The 20,052-nt window shown below is 33.3% G+C and overlaps 1 protein-coding gene across 2 annotated transcripts in view; it reads left to right on the top strand.

Annotated features, from left to right (window-relative positions):
* The window catches only part of FHIP2A (FHF complex subunit HOOK interacting protein 2A), a 46,405-nt gene extending 26,721 nt beyond the window's left edge, over nt 1-19,684 (top strand). For both annotated transcript variants that reach the window (XM_001368228.5, XM_056803704.1), the window contains exons 12-17: nt 5,228-5,371; nt 5,874-5,964; nt 10,059-10,202; nt 14,161-14,301; nt 16,347-16,450; nt 16,548-19,684. In XM_001368228.5, coding sequence (XP_001368265.1) covers nt 5,228-5,371; nt 5,874-5,964; nt 10,059-10,202; nt 14,161-14,301; nt 16,347-16,450; nt 16,548-16,653 — 730 coding nt within the window. In that variant the 3' untranslated portion in view covers nt 16,654-19,684. The remainder of the gene's footprint in view (nt 1-5,227; nt 5,372-5,873; nt 5,965-10,058; nt 10,203-14,160; nt 14,302-16,346; nt 16,451-16,547) is intronic.
* The last annotated feature ends 368 nt before the right edge of the window (nt 19,685-20,052 follow it).

Here is a 20,052-nt window from a genome sequence, read left to right as displayed (position 1 = left end):
AATGACTTGCCCAGGTCACACAACTAGGAAATGTTTGAGGTCAGATTTGAACCCAGATCCTCCTGACTCCAAGCCTTGAGCTCTGTACATACACTCTACTACTTATCTACCCTCCCCATTTTGAAGATTAGGATGTTTGTTTTCCTTGTGACTACTTTCTTCTTGATATTCTCTCTCTCTTAACCCTGTCATCCCCCTATCCTGATTGTTTCATCATTAATTTTGAAGCATTTTTACACTCAAATCTTTGTGTGTTTAACCTTCCTTTGTCCATTTGAGTTAAGAGTAAAGTTCATTTGATACACACTCTCCCCACCCATTCTTGCATGTTCCTTCCACATATCTAAATTACAAAAAATAGCAAATTCCACTCTCTTCTTCCACCATGGACAAGTAACAACCTGTACTTGCTTCAGTTTCCTCAACTGTAAAATGGGAATGATAACAGCATACTTCCCAAAGTTGTTTTGAAGATCAAATGAGAATAATAACTATAGAACGCTTATCACCGTGCACATAGTATCTCTTAAAATGTGGTTTCCCAATATTATAATCATTAAGTTTGACCTTGAAGTAGAAATGAGGGGGAAAAAAACTTCCCTCCTTTCTTTGCAGAGGAGGGTATAGAACATTATACATATATTTCAGACTTTGTTATGGTCATCTGGTTTTTACTGAGTTGCTTTTTTTCCTCTCATTCTTTGTTTCAAGGGATGGCTTCTTGGGAAGTGAAAGATAGAGAAGAGATATTTTTTAAGAGAAGATGATATGAAAACAAAAGATTACAGTAATTTGCTTCCTGGGTAGTAAAGGGGCAAGCGCAGGGTGGGAAATTATATATATTTTTAAAGTGATGTAAAAATAAAAGCAATTTATTTTTTCTTAATGTTACACTCAGAGTGAAACAAAATTGTCAATATGTCACCTACCAGGTTACAGAATACAATGGGACTATAATCTCCCTTGTATTATGCATTTTATTTCTCCTTTAGCAGCCTAAGATCAAAGTAGAGTTTTTGACTTCTGTGTCACATTATTGAATTATACTGTTTATAATCTGCTAAAATCCTCATGTACTTTTCATTTTAATTGTTTGGATATGTGTCCCCCATCTTGTTCTTTGGTTGTTGATTTTTTTAAACCTAAGTGTAGGTAGACCTTTATATTTACTCCCATTAAACTATATCTTGTTAGATTTGTCCCCTAATCCTAACTCATCAAGCTATTTTTGGATCCCAGTTCTGTCATCTGGTGTCTTAGATCTCTTCCATCTTCATGGGAGGGCAACCTGATACATTAGAAAGAGCAATCAGTTTATAGTCATAGGACTTGAAGTTGAATCCTAGCTCTGCATTTAACTACCTGAGCATGTCACTTATTATCTCTGGGTCTCACTTTCCTTATCTGTAAAATCAGAGTATTAGACTAGGTGCCCTATAAGATTCCTTTTAGAACTGTATAATACATATGTGGAGTTTTCCTGACCTGGACCGTCACATTTTAATCTTTATGGAGCATGGGCTATTCACTCTCTTCTTGTCCTGACATAGATCATCCTTCATTCTCACTTCCCCCTTAACCTAGCCACCACTATGTGACTGTCTAAACCTTTTTTGGTTGCTAGGGGTAACCCAGTTGTGGGAGAGCTCACTCCCCCTACTTATCAGAAGTTCTAGAGCCTCCACCAGTTTGCTTCCACTAAAAGAAACCCAACCACCCAAAATAATAACATTAGTTATTATACATAAGCATTTATTTAACAATATGGCAAAAATGGCAATTATAGCATTATGGGGACTCAATATACAAGCAAATACAGGAATAGACAACATATTACTTTAATTTGATCAACACTCTTCCACCAAAGCACAGAAACTTAGCAAGGTTATGAGGAAAATATATATATATGCTTGGGTCTCTCACAACTTTGAATTGCATGCCTTTATATCATTGATCCATTTGGGAACATCTGTGCCCCAGGAAGTTATCTTTCTCCTCAATTATTTCCTATTATTTCTAGCTGCTCCCCTTTTTCCCTCTCAACTGATGAAGCTTTCACAAGCTCTTTTAACTCATAGTCACCATTTAAAAGGTGTTGAGGATAGGGGGCAGCTGGGTAGCTCAGTGGATTGAGAGCCAGGCCTAGAGATGGGAGGTCCTAGGTTCAAATTTGGCCTCAGACACTTCCCAGCTGTGTGACCCTGGGAAAGTCACTTGACCCCCATTGCCTAGCCCTTACCACTTTTCTGCCTTGGAGCCAATACACAGTATTGATTCCAAGATGGAAGGTGAGGGCTTAAAAAAAAAAAAGGTGTTGAGGAAATATTCGACTGTTTTATTGGCTACTAATTCCTTGCTACCAGACTGCTGCAGAAGTTACCCTTTTGGCTCTCTGAGCAGTACAGACATATGCAATCAGCTGTTACAGCCAGCTCATCAAACTGCAAATCTGCTTCAAAGCCTTTATTTCCCTGTTTTCTTTTCCCTTTAAAGCCAGAGAGGGCAGCAGAGAGCAATAGATGCATCAGAGGCTTCCTAGCAGCTGTCAGGCTGTTCCTTTCTTAGGAGCAATTTTCTCCTAATGGAATTAGCTTTTCTTTAGTTCATTAGGAATGAGTAGCTATTTTCTTGTTTCTGGCTTTTTCTCACAACTCGCAACCCACAACCAACCACACCTGCTTCTTCCTCCTCTCTTGCCCTTTCTTCACCTCTTCATCCTGTGTCTTCATTCCCCTCTGCAGCTAAGGTCATTATCTCATGACATTGTGTGGGACTTGCTTTTCTCTTTCTAGGTAAAAACTCTTGAAGTCCTATTTTCTGTTCATTTCTAAATTACTCATTCTTATCTAAGTCTCCCATAGTCTCCAAACAGGATTGGTCATTTTTGTAAGTTGTAATATTTTAAGCCTAAAACACAGTGACATATAAATAAGATCTAGGACTGTAATGCTTTGCAGCCCTAGCCATTCCTCAGTTCACATTCTAGTCCTCTTAATAGTCCCTGACTCTGAATTTTCTTTCCACATGCATTGCACAAGTTTTTAATAAATAAAAACTTATTTCTCTTCTAACCATCAAACTTTTTACCAATGAAAGAGTCACTGTACATCCTTTTCAAGCTGTTTAGGTCTTTTTATTGTATAAAAGTTTATTTTCTTCATTTTTGACAATTAGACTTTTCATATTCCAACTGAAAACTGTATTTAAATATGTGTTTTAGGAATTGTAGGTGTTCAGTTTTTTTAAATAAATAAAAGTTCTTTTTCTTTCCCTTTCAACTACTAAATTGTTCATTGAAAGGTACTGACCTTACATCTAAAGCCATGAGCCTATGCCATCTGCAGATTTGATAAGCATGCTGCCTATGCCTTCAGCAAGTAAATGATAGAAATATTGAACAAAACAGATCTAAGCCAAAGACTTTAGACCCAAGTCACTTTGCTAGAAATTTCAATCCCAGTTGTCTTTTTTTTTTTGCTTTAGTCATTAAATAAGTTCTAAATGTATTTAACTTTACTATCATCCAGCCAATAGTCATTATCATTTCTACAGATTATTAAGAAACTTTGTTATATGCCTTGTCAGCATCCAAATATACTATATTTATGATCTTCCCTTATTTAGTAACTCTGGCAAAAAAAAAAAGGAAATAAGATTGATTTGGCATGACCTACTCTTCATAAACTTCCACTGACTCAGTCTTCAATACATCCCTTTCTAATGACTTTCATGATTCATTCTAGAATTTTACCAGGAATTAAAAGTTAAGTTCACTTGTAGTTTTAAACAATCTACTTTTTCATTTTGGAAGAATTTGGACTACATTTGCCATCTTGCCTGTAGCTACTACCATACAACATGATTTTTTTCAAAAATACATAACAGACACTCAGCTGTTGCATTTGTATGAATTTTTTTTCTTAACTCAGGATGCAATTTGCCTAGCCTGGTGACTTGAGTTCATTGAGCTTCATTGTCTTACTATATGCTCAGTTAGCACTTATCTCTCCAGCTAAAGATTTTTATAAGAGACGTCAGTAACAAAATAAAAGCTGAGAAGATCTACCTCTTTTCCATCATTCCATTCTCTGTTATTAATCTTTTTACTACTAGCACCAGTATTATCTCTTTGATTTTTTCTCTTACCTCCAACAATTTATGAAAACAAAAAAAAATACCTTTTTGATATTAATGTTGATTTCCAACCTCATCTCACTCTGATCTTTAGTATTCCTTACACTATTATGGACCATGACACTCAGTTTTTTTAACTTGTCTGCCCTTGTACGTGCATTTCTAAAGCCATTGTTGGCAGCTTACATTGTGTATCAACATCATTCTTTTTCTTCCTTATTTGAAATATATGTGTTCATTAAAGAGATTTGTTTTTCAGTTTAGCTTTTCTTTTTTGAGAAACTTCTACTATAGATTTTCATTCCTGCAACTGCTCTTAGTATAGAGAACACTTTGCCAGATGTCCAAATACCTGTCATTTCATTCTTAATCTGTCATGTCCATGTGGCAGATTTGTGTTCAGTTTCTGGCACTCTGTCCATTTCTTTCTGGCAAGTGCATTCCTGCCATAGTATCTCCTTTACCTTAGTCCTACCTTAAATATTCTTTGTATATCCCTCATCTGGTTTGCAGATCTCCTCAGATAGGTAAATCTTTGTTTACAATCCTATTACATTGTGCTTTTTGTCATTTCTTTTTGGATAAAGTATACCTGTCTTTTGCTATACTATATTCATGAATTACGTCCTATTCTTGAGTTAAAACCTTTATTTCATTTTTTATTACTCTGCCCATTGCTGAAATTTGAGACAAGTGTTAATATTGTTGCCTTTCTTTTTTTAAAATATGATCTGTGAATTAATTAATGGGCCTTTAGCCTTGTTTTCTTTTCCTATATTATATCACCTTCTCCCTGTGGTATTTAGCTTAGCAGATGTATGTGGATCGGGTAATTTTTTTTCTTTTGCTACTTCCTCTCCATTTTCCTATTTAAAACCAACTTAAATGTATCTATAATTCACAAATGTATTTTGCCACTTCTTGTTGATGTGCTTCATCTGGCTAAGAGTCTGTAGTTCTTATATATAAAATTTTGATTAAGAAATCAAATCTTTGTCCTCTCTAGCATCACCTTCTTTACATTCTTAAGGTTCATGTCCCATTTTAGAAATGTTGTAACAAAATATTTCCTTGTTTCTAAAATTCAACTTAGGGATTTGGAAGAAGATCCATTATTTACTGATCTTTCACCAGAAAACACTTTGTCAAATCAAGAGTGGCTCAGTTCTTCACCACCTACTACTCCAGAACATCCCAAAAATGATGGAAAAACTGAAGTCCATAAAATTGTAAATAGGTAAGTAGATTTACATGCCTTTGATTTCTGTATGTATAATTCATGGGAATATGTTGATTTATATAATTATTCATTTGAATTTTTCCAAAAATGTATTCCAATGTCAGTAGAAACTTTCACACCTTTTATTTATTGAATATATATATATAAGAAAAATAGTAACTATTTGCCATCCTTAAAAACTAAAGCCTAGGGCTATAGTCAAGCCCAAGATTAAATGAGTTTGAGTGGTCTAAATATTAAAAAAATATCCTGTTGTTTTAGCAGAATCAAAATATCCCCCATCTGGTTTGCAGATCTCCTCAGATGGGTAAATCTTAGTATACAATCCTATTACATTGCCCTTTTTGTCATTTCCTTTTGGATAAAGCATACCTGTCTCTTGAAGTGACATAGATCTGTTCAAAAGGCATCACTTGGCAAAGGCAATTAATTTTAAAGATGTTATTAAATATGGAAACAGTAATACTTTTAAAATGTTTTGCTTTTTTGTTATTTTAAGTTTTCTCTGTCTAGTACCTGATGAAGCAAAATCATCCTACCAGGTAGAGGGCACAGGTTATGACACCTACCTCAGAGATGCTCACAGGCAGGTAAGTGAAGCAACTAATTTTTTCATTAAAATGTTTTTTTTAAATGAATTCATTAAGGAGGTATAAATTCTTAAACGAGAATAGTGTGAAATTTGTTTTCTATCTTCTTGTATATAGACTTGACTTAGTTATGCCCCTTTCTGTCTCCCTGGTCCTTGATACTTCCCTCCTTTTTTTTTCTTCCTGTGGTAGCCTTGATTCCACTAGCTCTTTCTATTCCCTTTCCCCCTCCTTCTCTAACCTTTCCTCCCCCAATCACCAGACTAGGTTTCTTCAACCTAGTGCCACTGAAGGGGAGAAAAGATTAGGATGGGATAGTAAGGAGAAGGAATGAGAAAATATTATCTTAATGCTAAGCCCCTACTACCATTCTTCCCTATCCTTTTTAATTATCCCTTTCCTCAGGAGAAAAAAGCCAATGAAGAAGGAAAAGCTACCTGTTTATTCCTTTCTTTTCCCTCTTCACTTCTAAAGGAAAAGAGAAATCCTTTCCACATCTTTGTTCCACCAATAGCCAACCTGGAAATGAACTAGGAAGGAAAAACTTGGCTACTACTTTTCCTCATTGCAACCAGCCAGGCCCTGTGCCAAGTGCTAGAGATACAAAGAAATGTAAAGAATAGTCTTTGTTCTTTAAAAAAAATGTTGTTTTAATCCTTAGCTTCTGGTTCCAAGTCAAGAGTAGTAAGGGCTAGGTAATCAGAGTTAAGGGACTTACCCAGGGTCACACAGCTAGGAAGTGTCTGAGGCCACATTTGAACCCAGGACCTCCCGTATCTGGACCCGACTATCCACCAAGTCACCTGCCCCTAATAGTTCCTGTTCTTAAGAAGTTTGTAGTCTTATAGGGGAGACAGCATGCAAATAACTTTGCACTAGCAAAAAATATAAAGGATAAACTGGAGATGATTAATAGAGATAAGGTACTAGTATTAAAAAGATTCAAGAAAGAATTCTGGTAGAAGATGGGATTTTAGCTGAGACTTGAAGGAAACCAGGAGGCAGAGGTCTGTAGAGGGAGGAAATTCCAGATGTGAGGGGAAATAGGGGAAATTAAAAGATTGGAAGGTGGAATGTCTTGTAGAAGGAACAACAAGAAGACTGGTGTCACTAGATTGCAGAGTACGTGGAGGGAGTAAGGTGTTAGACAAAGTAGGACAGAAGGGTAAGAAAGGGATTATTAGCATTTGAAGGGTAAAAGATTCTAGGGGTTATGGGGAGCCCTGAATAAGAGGACAACCTGATCAGACTTTCACTTTAGGATTATTAATTTGACAGCTGAATGGAAGATGAGCTGGAGTGAGGAAGAGACTTATTATGGGAAATCCACCCAGCAGGCTATTACAGTAGTCTAGATGTGAGATAATCAGAGCCTGCACTAGAGTAGTGGCAATGTCAAAAGAGTGGGAAACATATATGAGAGATGTTATGACAGGAGTTAGCAGAAGATTATATATGGGGGCTGAGAGAGAGCAAGGAGTTGAGAATGACATCTAGGTTGTGAGCCTGGGTGTTAGGTTGGTACCTTGACATTGACCAGGAGGAAGGAAGGGCTGTGGGAAAAGAAAAAATGAGTTTAGTTTTGGGTATTTATGTTAAAGATGTCTATAAAATCAGGAGAGAGATTAGGGCTGGAGAAGTAGATTGAGAATCATCAATAGAGGTGATCATTGAATCTACAGGAGCTGATGTGGTCACCAAAGGAAATTGAATAGAGGAAAAAGGGAATGCCAGTCAGGTACCTGGAGGAAGATCTACCAAAGGAGCTTGAGAAAGAGTGATCAGAGAAGAGGAGAAATGGAGACCTAAAGAAGAGTATTGAGGAGAAATGAACTGCAGTGTCAAAGACTGAAGAAAGGTCAAGCTGGAGGAGGACTGAGGAAGCCATAAACCTCTTCTTCATCCCCCAGCAGCCATCCCTGTTTTTTTAGCATCTCTTCTTTTCTGACTGTTACTTACTAGCCCCTGTGTACAATCCTTATTTCCTGCTTCTCTCCAAACCAAGCTCTAGCCCTGGGAACCACTACTACAAACTTTCAGCTGTAGATTCTGACCTTGGAGTCATCTGGCCTCTCTCTCATTTTACACAGGAAAAATAGGGCCCAGCAAGGCTGAGTTTACTTACACAGTCACATTGATGGTCAGTGGCAGAACCAGGGCTCAACCACAGCCATTGTTTATACTGCTCAGCAGATAGCAAGGACTTTCATGCAATGTGTTTTCTGAAAGATTCATTCTAGTTGCTAAACAAATAGAAGAATGAAAGGTGTTTTTGGCACCCCTATTTCTAAATTCAAATGTATTTTCTCATGGAATAATTCTTATTAAATGACAACTTAATTCTATAATAGTATTAATTCTTTATTTCACATACATTATAGGTTAAGTAAGATTTTATAGTTTGCCCTAGGAAACCAAACACCATTTAAAATGTTTCTATTGCAATATATTATTTTTAAACAATGAAATACTTGTAATGTAATCTTTCAGTGTCCCAAATTGTGAACTACCTAAAAATGTACCCATTGATGATTTATGGTTTTAAACAATATTTCAACCAGTTCTTCCAAGTTTTTTAAAATCCATATTACTATGTAACTAATTAGAATAATAGGCCTATAAATTTATAAATTATAATAGAACAATATAAGATAGATGTTAAAGGGTCTCTAGATAATTAGTAAATATCAAAATAATTTTCAAAACTACTGGTACAGAATTTCAAAAAATTAGCAGAAAAATGCTTCTTATCTCTATTAAAGCCTAAGAGCCAAAATAATTTGAAATCACTAATAACTTGACATCTGTTGTTTCTGATTCTCCCATGTCTAATCTGTTCAAAATTGATACCTTTATTTTTTTGACCTTTATTAAGTTGTTTCAATGACTACTGCTTTATAATATAGTCTGTGGTCCAGATGTGTAGTTCCCCTTTCATTATGACCTCTTTTCATTATTTCCCGTGACATGAGATTCTATATAGTATCTCTTTAATAATTTTATATAACATTAAAATGGTAAATTAACTTTGGAAATAGTCTTTTTTTTTTTACTTGGCATGGTTATGAACATTCCACTGGCTATTTGAACTGTTATTTCTTTAAGGAGCACTTTGGAATTGGATCTATACTAGTATTTTTTGTGTGTTTAACTTATAGTGACTTGAGGGACCTGTGATTTTTATTCAGTTTTAAAATGAAATGGTTCAAAATGGCACTGATAAGGAGTGTTACTTATTGTTTTCTTGAGTAATTTCCAAATTTAAAAAGTCATGATCTAAAGTCAATTTAAGAAGAAACACTATAAGTAGCATTCTTTTCTCTAAAAATTGGAAGTTGCATATTTAAGAAGATATTGTTGATTCTTTAAGTTTTAAATTAGATGAGAGAACAAAAATTCTCACTTAAACTTGAGAGTACTTCTTTCTTTAAATAAGTTATATAGATAGATATAGATAGATAGATAGATAGATAGATAGATAGATAGATAGATAGATATAGAACCTAACTATGGACACATTGCTTTTTTACTGATAAATATTCATCTATTCATTTTCATGTCATTTGATTTGCTGTTTTAGTGAAAATTTATCTTAATTTTAAAGTCATTCCATTTGGAAAATGTTGAAGGAAATCAATGAGACAGCTGACTCTTTGCCACAACACCTGTGTTTTGTCATTATACTCTGACACCTTGTCACCTCAGAAGTATTTCTGTTGGGGCTTCCTTCTTTGGGTTTTCATAAGCTATGGACCAGGAAAATCCCAATTAAGATCAGAGGATAATAGATGTAGAGCTAGAAAGGACCATAGAAATCATCTATTCCAAACCCTTCATTTTACAGATAATGGAAACAAAAGCTCCGAGAATTAAGGCAACTTGCTAAGGTAACACATTACTGGCAGAAAGAATTCAAACCCAAGGTTTTTTTAGTTCAAATCTAGCACTCTTTACTTTATGTCCCACTTAGTCTCTTCTATATCTAGCATAGCACCTGTTTTGTTGAATAAATATACAATAATGTATTTCTGAAAGTAGTTTTTGTTTAAAATTTGTTACCCTTATTTAACCTAGTTAATTAACCTTTTTCCTAGTTCCGGGATTATTGTTCAATCTGCTTAAGATGGGAGTGGCCTGGATCTCCAAAAGCATTGGAAAAATGCAATTTAGAAGCAGCTTTCTTTGAGGGTCATTTCTTGAAAGTTTTGTTTGACAGAATGGGGAGGATCCTTGATCAGGTAACTGGAAATAAAATATTTATATAGATTGTATTTTGTCTTTTTTCTAATTACTGTGCTCTACAAATTATACTTGTCTTAGTTTTTCAACATACCAATTATATATTCTTTGATTGTCTTACTTGATATACTCTCTTATGAAACTTTCTCAATCGAGTATTTTATTACCTTGAGTACTTCTTTGGTGACCTAAGTAATTTTCCTTATTGATCAGATTAGAAAGCTGTATTTGCATTTATATAGACATTTAAAAAGAACATTAAAGAGTTAGAGGTGATATTAATGCAGATTAATGTTCATTAGCTTCCTTTTTTTTTTTAAATAAAAGTACTTGAGTTTAATATTTGCTTTCTTGGGTCCATGAGATCTTTTTAAAATAAAAAATACCCCATAACTTCCATCTTGTAATCAATACTGTATATTGGTTCTAAGGCAGAAGAGTGGCAAGGGTTAAGCAATGAAGGGTTAAGTAATTTGCCCAGGGTCATACAACTAGGAAGTATCTGAGGACAGATTTGAATCAAAGACCTACTGTTTCCAGGCCAGGCTCTTTAGCCAGTAGGCCAGCTTGCTGTCCTCCATGATATATTTTTGATGCATATACTATTTCCATTTTGGCAGTTCTTAGTTCATGCATACCTTCTCATGCCGTGCCCTTGTTGTCTACATTGTCATAAATTCACTCCTGAGGAATCTATTCATTGCAGTGGGAACCTTTACTCTTAAGGTTTTTTTTTTAAATATTTTGTGTTTGCCATTGTAGCACTTAAAGCTATCTATATGTTTATCATAATATATTAGAATACTTGATGATCTAAACCAAAGGTCAGCATACTGGCGCCTGTCTCCTGTTTTTGTATAGTCTGTTAGCTAAGAACACTTTTGACATTTTTTAAATTGCTGATTTTGACCCCCAAGCAATAGTTCACTGACATCTGATCTGGACTACAAGTAAAGGTATAGTCAAACCTTCAAAATGTTTATATTCAAGGACTCTGCTCTTTCTCTTTGAAGCTGCAAGAGAATAGGTCATCAGACAAACATGTTTCCTTATGCAAAGTTCTTCGGATGAGTTCTAGCTATTTTTTAGGTGAGAGAGGAAAAATGACAAAATTACTTTTGTTTCTCCATAGGTGAACAAAAAATCATTACTATAAAATGGCATACTAGTAGTCTTTCTCTAACTTCAGTGATGATACATTTTCTAATTACTGACTTTACCAGTGAGTAATATGTTTTAGATCCCATCCTCTCCCTAACCCCACTAACAAATCAGAATAGTTCATTTTTAAACATGGCAACTTTTGAGTTATCTAATATAGAATTAAATTTCTTATGTTTTCAAATTGTTACCCTCTGAGATCTTTCAGAAAATATGCAAATGATTTTAAAAAGAATTTTATAAAAATTCTATCCTTTAACTTTTAAGAAGACAGTATTAAGTGCTGAGAAAAAAACAAATAATGAAAGTTAAATTAAGAAAATAAAGAAATACTATTGTATCAGACCTTTTTTAATAAAGAAAAGCATGATGTAGGTTTTTTATATTTTCTATTGCCTCTTAATAGTAGATAGCTTTTGAAAACTTTATTATAAAAGATTCAAAGATATTAAAGTGTGATTTAAGCATTTAGAGATTTCGATTTCCAAAAGTCTTTGAATAATGTTGTCTAGAATATAAAATAGCTATACTTCTATTAAATTAATTTTATTATCTTATTTACCTTGCTGAAAAGCTCTACCAGATACCAAACATTAAGTAAATGCTTGCTGCCTCTATTCTGACTTAACAGCTTTACTTCGATGCCTATTTAGGATGTTACTATATGTAACTACCTATTATTAGTATATGTAAACAGCCTATTAGTTAACATCCTTCTAGAGCTTAGCTTAGCAGTATCTGGCACATATTAGGCATTTAATAAATGTTTATTCATTGATGGATTGATAATTAAAGAGAAGTGTGCTAGGAAACAAGAGTTCCAGGATTCAAATTGAGTCTACCACACTTATAAATTTCTTCTTTGTTTCTTTGTGATTTCTGTAATACCTTAAAAAAAAAACTGAAGATAGTATCCTAAGGTTAAATGATTATGGTTCTTAAATAAAGTGTTTTTCTTTATTCTGCTCCATCATTAATGTAACATTAAATAGTTAATGCTCAAATGATACTAGCAGTCCAAAATAAATAGTTTTTACTTTAACTCAAACTGTTTTCTTTTTATCATCCTAATTATATTTTTCTTATACTAAATAAAATTAAGTTACCTTAAATATGCAAGACCATCTGATATAAATATTATGGTACAATTCTGCATATTTTGAGTTTTCCTTTTCATAGTCTTTGATATCAAGATTATAACACTTGCATAGAATTGTTTCCTTTTTATTTTTGAAAATTTATTTAATTAGATGATTTAGAATATTTTTCCATGGTTACAAAATTCAATGTATGAGGTGATACCTCAGAGTTGTTTTGATTTGCATTTCTCTGATTATAAGTGATTTAGAACACTTTTTAATGTGCTTATTAATAGCTTTGATTTCTTTATCTGAAAATTGCCTATTCGTGTCCCTTGCCTATTTATCAATTGGGGAATGGCTTGATTTTTTTGTACAATTGATTTAGCTCCACATAAATTTAAGTGATTAGACCTTTGTCAGAGGTTTTTGTTATGAAGATTGTTTCCCAATTTGTTTCCGTTTTTAAAAACTAAACAAAACATTTCATTTGCACTTGAAACTGGTGTTATCAAAAAAAGAAAGTGCAATTGATAGTAGGCATTTCTCTTCTCTCTAGTGGTTAGAATTCTATTGGTAGTGGCTTATAGATAATCCTTTTAAAAAGAGAGAATTCATGAATTCAATTGGTTAAACTACTTTCAATTGAGACTAGAATCAAAATCTTCCATTTATTCAAATGAATATCAGTTTTATTTCTTTTAGCATTGACAAAATATATCTTATGATTATAAACTATCTGTTTGTTAAGTTGGCAGGACTGTGTTGTTTTGTTTTTTTAAAAGAGCTGTTCAGTCAAATCATTCATGAATTATCTTTATTATTATTAAAGATTGTGTTGAACATGATCACAATTATTTTTCCTCCCCTTTCACCTAATACCCCTGCTGTATATTTGACTCCTTTCTGCCCACACCCCTCCTCCCTATGGAGGGAGAGAGGAAGAGACATCATTACATTTTTTCACATAGATGTTAAGCATTTACTTCTTAAAACGAATTCTGCAGAATATTTTAGGATTTAGAAGACACATTACTCATATAGTCCAATTCCATATTTGATTTTTGCCAAAATTCTAAGAAGCAAAGCCCCTTTGTTTTACAAAGAAGGAAATGAAGATTCACAGAAACAAAGTGATTTTCCCCAAGTCAAAAAATTAGTGCCAGAACTGAGATTAACTAACTACATCCATATATCATTTAACCTTTCTTGATTATGTAAATTAGATAGTGAAAAATCCTAAAGAAATAATTATGTTTTTGTGTATGTATTGTAATGTATTTTTTAAAAATCTATGCTAATTTTTTTTTTAATTAAGGTTGTTAGGGTTAACACTGATAGATTTGATGCTTGCCTTTAGCTATAGAATGTCATATTAGAAAAGTTAAATAGTGGATTGTGTTTTCTTTCTTTTTTTTTCTCTAACCCTTATCTTCCATCTTGGAATCAATACTATGCATTGGTTCCAAGACAAAAAAGTGGTAAGGACTAGGCAATGGGAGTTAAGTGACTTGCCTAGGGTCATACAGCTGGGAAGTGTCTGAGGCCAAATTTGAACCTAGGACCTCCTGTCTCTAGACCTGGCTCTCAGTCCACTGAACTACCCAGCTGCCCCCTGGATTGTGTTTTCTGATGAACTTAGGTTGAATGTTATTAAGTGAATAGTATCAAATATAAGAAAAATAAAAAATGTCTCTCGCCTTTTTTCTTTCCACAGCCATATGATGTAAATTTACAAGTAACATCAGTGTTATCCAGACTTTCTCTTTTCCCTCATCCTCATATACATGAGTACCTTTTGGATCCATATGTGAATCTTGCTTCTGGCTGTAGATCACTTTTTTCTGTTATTGTCAGGGTAAGTGATTAATGTGTGCTATAAAGAAATCTCTAAAGGTGCTAGCATATTGTTAAAATTTTTTAAGGAAAAATAGTATTTTATACTAGTTTTAATAAAGTGTTTAAAAAGCTATTTTGTACATAATCTTTAAACCAAGTTTATAGTCACTATAATATTTGATTTTAGTTTGTGTACACAATAAAGAAATAGTTTAATATAAAACTAGTTTAAATATAAAAATAAATATTTAAAATATTTAAAAATATAAAAATAGTTTAATATAAAAAAATAGATCAGACATGTGCTTGCCTTGAAAAGAAGCTGAGTTCATCTGGGTGGTATGCTATAATATAATATATACTGGACACTGTATTTAGAGTCATCTTTGAGTCCTGGTCATCACATAGCTATGTGGATATGTACAAATTTATTTCCTTTCCTTCTGACTTAGTTTTTTAATCTATAAAATGAAGGTGTTAGATCAGATAAACTCCAAGGCCCCGTATAACACTTAACAATCTTAAAAAAATATTTTTTTTATTTACTTTTTAAATTTTTTCCCATGGTTGCATGATTTCTGTTGTTTCCCTCCCCTCTTTCCTCGCCTTTCCTGGAGCTGACAAGCAATTCCACGGGGTTGTACATATATTATCACTCAAAATCTATTTCCATAGTATTCATTTTTGTAATAGTAACTTTAACAATTTTAACATCATAGCTCTAGAGCTAGAAGGGACCTTAGAACTCTTCTAATCCAAACACAGCATTTTATAGATGAGGAATCAAAGGGCCAGAGAGGTTAATTGACTTACCCCAGAATGTGACAGAAGGATGAATTGGACTTGGGTCCTTTTACTTAGAGTCAAATGATCTCCATGTTTCTATTGTTGACCATGCTGATCTCAGCCTGAGATTCTGTCAAATTCTGCATTAGCTTTAGATAAAGAAACTAACTAACATGGTACTAAATGTAGTCTTTTAAAGTGATTCCCTTGTAACAATTCTTGACTGCTTCTTGCAAATTATATGATTTTTGGGTAGGTTACTTACCATCTGAACTTCAGTTTCTACATCTATAAAATGAAGATGTTGTACTCAATACATTCTAAGGTCACCTCCAACTCTGAATCTATTATCCTGTGAATATTGAAGAAGAATATTGAAAAATATTGTTAAATTTTTACATTAAGTGGGTACACGTGAATATTTTGTCCAACACTCATTGTTCATCGTTTTTCATTTTCACTCTAATTCTCTTTTAAGTGGATTGAGCATATATTATTATCCTAGTTTCCAAATAAATCAATGCAAACCAGTTTTTCCTGAAACAAAGGTTTAATGTTATTCTTGCTTCTTCACACTTCCAGGAACTGCTCTTTTTAAAAAATCCTTACCTTCTGATTTAGAATTTAAATTAATTATAGGTTCCAAAGCAGAAGATCAGTTAGAACTAGGCAGTTGGAGTTAAGTTACTTGCTCAAGGTCACAGAGTTAGAAAGTGATCTAGGAAGAAGCCATAATTGAACTAAAGACTCCAGCAAGTGATTGTGAAAATTATTCACTATGATCAGGTAGGACTTACACCAGGAATGTAAGGATGGTTTAATATTAGGAAAACCATCCACAAAGTTGACCGTATCAACAATCAAAACAATAGAAATCACATGATTATCTCAATAGATGCAGGAAAAAGCCTTTGACAAAATATAACATTCATTGAAAACACTAAAAAGTATAGGAATAGAATAGCCTTTCCTAAAAATAATAAGCAGTATATATTTAAAACCATCAGGAAGCATCATCTGCAATGGGGATAAGTTAGAAGCCTTCCCAATAAAATCAGGAGTGAAGTAAGGATGCCCAGGTTATCACCTCTATTATTTAACATTGTACTAGAAATGGAAGCGGCAGCAATTCGAGAAAAAAAAGAAATTGAAGCAATTAAAGTAGGCAATGAAGAGACTAAATTATCACTCTGCAGATGATATGATGGTCTGTTTAAAGAATCCTAGAGAATCAAGTAAAAAGCTAGTGGAAATAATTAACAACTCAATGTGTTGCAGGTTGTTGGTGACCTTATGGTCCGAATCCAGCGGATTCCAGATTTCACCCCCAAACTTTTGCTGGTCAGAAAACGACTACTTGGTTTGGAGCCTGAAGGACCAGTGTAAGTCATAGTTACGTTGCCATATAAAAGCTTCAACACTTAGAAACATACTAATATTTTGTCATAATTCTCAGTTATACTCTTTTCTCTTTATCAGGATTGATCACATGACATTACTAGAGGGTGTGATTGTATTAGAAGAATTCTGTAAGGAACTAGCAGCAATTGCATTTGTGAAGTATCACACTTCATCTACACCATGAAGAACATCTTTATGGTAGTCTCCATATCACCCAGGCAAGAAAGGATGAAGCCAGAACCATGACGAACACAACTGAATGGACATTCTTGGTAGCAGGTGTATAAGTTTTTGCCATTGTCTTTATTGTAATGGTTCTATATGTAATTGCATGTCATTGAATCCAGGATGCAATCAAAGGAATTTCAGGAAACAAACATTTTTAATGACTGTTTCAAAAGCTGTAAAATTTCTGATGTCATAACTTAGATGATCTTTGGTTATTTTAATATCATTTAAGGTAGTGAGGCTTTTTGACACTCTCTGGAACTCGGTGCATATAGTCTTTTGGATAGATATGTAGCAAAGAAAATCACTGATTTTTGTAATTTTTTGATGTCAGAATTCTTATCAAACAAAAGATGAAAGTGGGAATCAGAAAATGTTATACATGTATTAAAAAAATTAGTTCAAAACAAGAAAGCAAGAAAAAGCGGATGATGATAACTGAAGAAAAGAATTTTTAGAATAAATTTACTTCCTTCAGTCTTTTATAAAAAAAAATTTAGCAAAGTGAAGAAATTCTTAATTTATGTAATGGATATTTAATCAATTTTTCAAAATATTTTAATCTTATTTAGCAATGTTAAGAATTGATTCCATATGTTGGTCCCAGTTTATTTAAACTATCATATTTGCCACTGTGTTTGTTAAAACTATTTTTTAAAGTTTATTTAACACAAATTGGGTTGAGAACATTCTGTGCCTTGGCAGTGTATTTTGTGATTTTATTATCCTGTTGAATTTCATGGTAGTTTCTAGGCAAAGAACTGACTGATACCATTTTAGTAAGAAGCAATTAGAATGCCAACATCCTTAATGTTTACATTTTTCTTTATTGAAGTCTTTGTTGTGTAGGATTCTAAAAGGGAAAAAATATATAGTTTTTCAGTATCCTTCTTGTATGTCAAAGGATTTTGGTAAATTGCTGTGTATGTGTGTGTGTAGAAAGTGGATGCTGACTGGGTCTCTTGGGCAGATTTGTGGGCAGTTTATCCAAACAGCGCTGGGCGCAAGTGCTTTGTGGACAAAGCAGTGTTTGCCGCTGCCACTTGGCCTTTTTAATTTAATTTACTTTTAGTACTCAGATCAGTCTTCTAAGTTGTCTATTTAGGGTTTTTTGTTGTTAACATTTTTAAAGTTAAGCAGCTGCACTTTTTCTTAATTATCAGTCCATTTAAAAATATGGGGGGGGGGGTGTTACCTTTTATAGTCACTTAAAGGGAATCTGTCACTGCCTTTTTGCAAAGCTGTATTTACTTAGCACATACTTGCTTATATGAAGACTGCACTGTCTGTGTATAGGACCAAGATAAACTTTTGTGTTTTTAGGGCTTTTGTTTTGATTTCATTTTTCTGGTCTTTCATGTTTCATAAAGCTTCTTTTCATTACAGGATATCAAATGATTATGAGCATTCTATTTACCACCTTTTAAGAGAATATGTGTTTGTAAATAATTTAGTCCAAATTTGTAATGATATTCCAAATTTGCAAAGTAAAATGACAAAAAAAATCAAGTTTATAAACCACAGTTTAACATCATGTATAGTTTTCTTTAAAAGATGTTGATGATGGACTTTCAGTCTGCTATTATCAGTCAGTTCATGCAAAGAGTACTGCATTCATACTTTATTGTAGAAGTTGTTTACTTAATTTGAATTATTTAAAACAATGCATTAAGGTAAATTTTGCTTATTAATATTTTCTTATGTTTGGTATGTAATTGTTTAATGTTTAAGATGTCACTGTGATGCTGTTACCTCTCAAGCCAAATGCTATTCTTCCTCTCAGAAATGGATGTTGTGAGCTAACCCATGAAATCAAGTTAAAAGCTTTAGGACTTGTTTTTGTACTGGGTAGTGCTTATGAAACCATAGTTCTATTAATACAGTGACTCTTCCAAATAAGTTAACAATTAAGATAAACTTTTTTAATTTTTACATGCACTTTTTGTGTTTGGAAGATATGAAAAATCACTCAATGTTGTATCTGGATTTGTCAGTGGAAAGTTGCACTAAGGTAGCTTAGTTTTTATTGTTGTTCCATGTATAGGGCCCTTTATTTCCTATTAATGAACATTTGAATAAAAGATTGTTAATGGCTAATGTTGGACTAAAAAACATCACTGAGATAATCACCATAAGCAGATCCCAAATTAAATTTCAGCTTTGCTGCATATTTGTGTAAATAGGGGTGCACATTAAAAACACAACTTTTTCTTCCACCAGTGTAGTTAACTTTTCAAACCTGTTGAAGTTTTTATAATGAGCATTAGTCTTAGCCTTCAGCCTTTGACATTGCGATGCTCACATTGTAACTATGTATAGTTCTCATAATATATCTGTCTGTGCAATATGAGAGTTGTGAGTTAATACACAGCTTTTCAGTCTGGTTGTACATTACTATATGTATATATGGACCCAAATCCTTAGCTTGCTTACACTGTTGCTAGTGTAAAAGTTGTTACACCTAATTTTACAGGGCACAAAAATTATGGAATTACTTCATCAATTGGTAAGTTTTTTCCACAAATTATTGTATAAATGTAAAATGACCATTTAATTATGAAGTTCACAGACATTAATAGAAACCGTGAAATGCTAACTCACAGATTACATGGTGTTTGTATTTTGGGTTGTATGATAAATCCAGATATGTATGCCATGGTAATAGTCCAGTGCTTTAACAAATACATTGATAATCATTTCAGGCCCTGTAAAATAGTGTTACTATAAACTCTTTGTTTGCCTCCTGCCTTGTTTACATTAAACAGAGGATATTCAGTAAATTTTTTCTATTGAACTTTGTATAAATTGCTGACTCAACAGTATTACCACAGTTTGGCAGTCATGGGGCTCTCTGGTGAAGAAGCAGTGATCAGAGTAAACACTTTTAACTTTTACAAAGAAGATTGTGATAATGTTCAACTCTGTGCTAACCAATGCATGCAGGTCTAAGAGGGATATTCTAAAATAAATTAATTTAATTTAAGCTACATGTGTATTTATATTTTTGGAATTCGAATTGTTTACATTTCTTCTATTACATGTATTTAAAGGAAAGATGATAAATCATCTGTGACAACATTGTGAAAGTAATATGTCACTATATTCCAAATATTATTTTGTTTAAAAAATGAATTACCATTTTGCCTGATGATTAGTCTTTCAGTTAAGTATAAGATTTTATAAATTGGTAGCTGAATGGAACAAATGCAAGTTACCGCATAATCTGAAAGAAACAAAGCCAGCCATTTACTCAAGCTACCTTCTTACCCCTCTGCCTTTCAACCTGAAGCTTTTAAAATTTGCATATAGAAAAGACAATGGGATATGGATATACCAGCAGAAGAGATTTAAATAT

Source organism: Monodelphis domestica, chromosome 1 (genome assembly GCF_027887165.1).
Source record: "Monodelphis domestica isolate mMonDom1 chromosome 1, mMonDom1.pri, whole genome shotgun sequence".
Classification (NCBI taxonomy): Eukaryota; Metazoa; Chordata; class Mammalia; order Didelphimorphia; family Didelphidae; genus Monodelphis; species Monodelphis domestica.
Note: the sequence above shows the minus strand (reverse complement) of the source record. Positions and strands in the feature narration are given on the sequence as shown.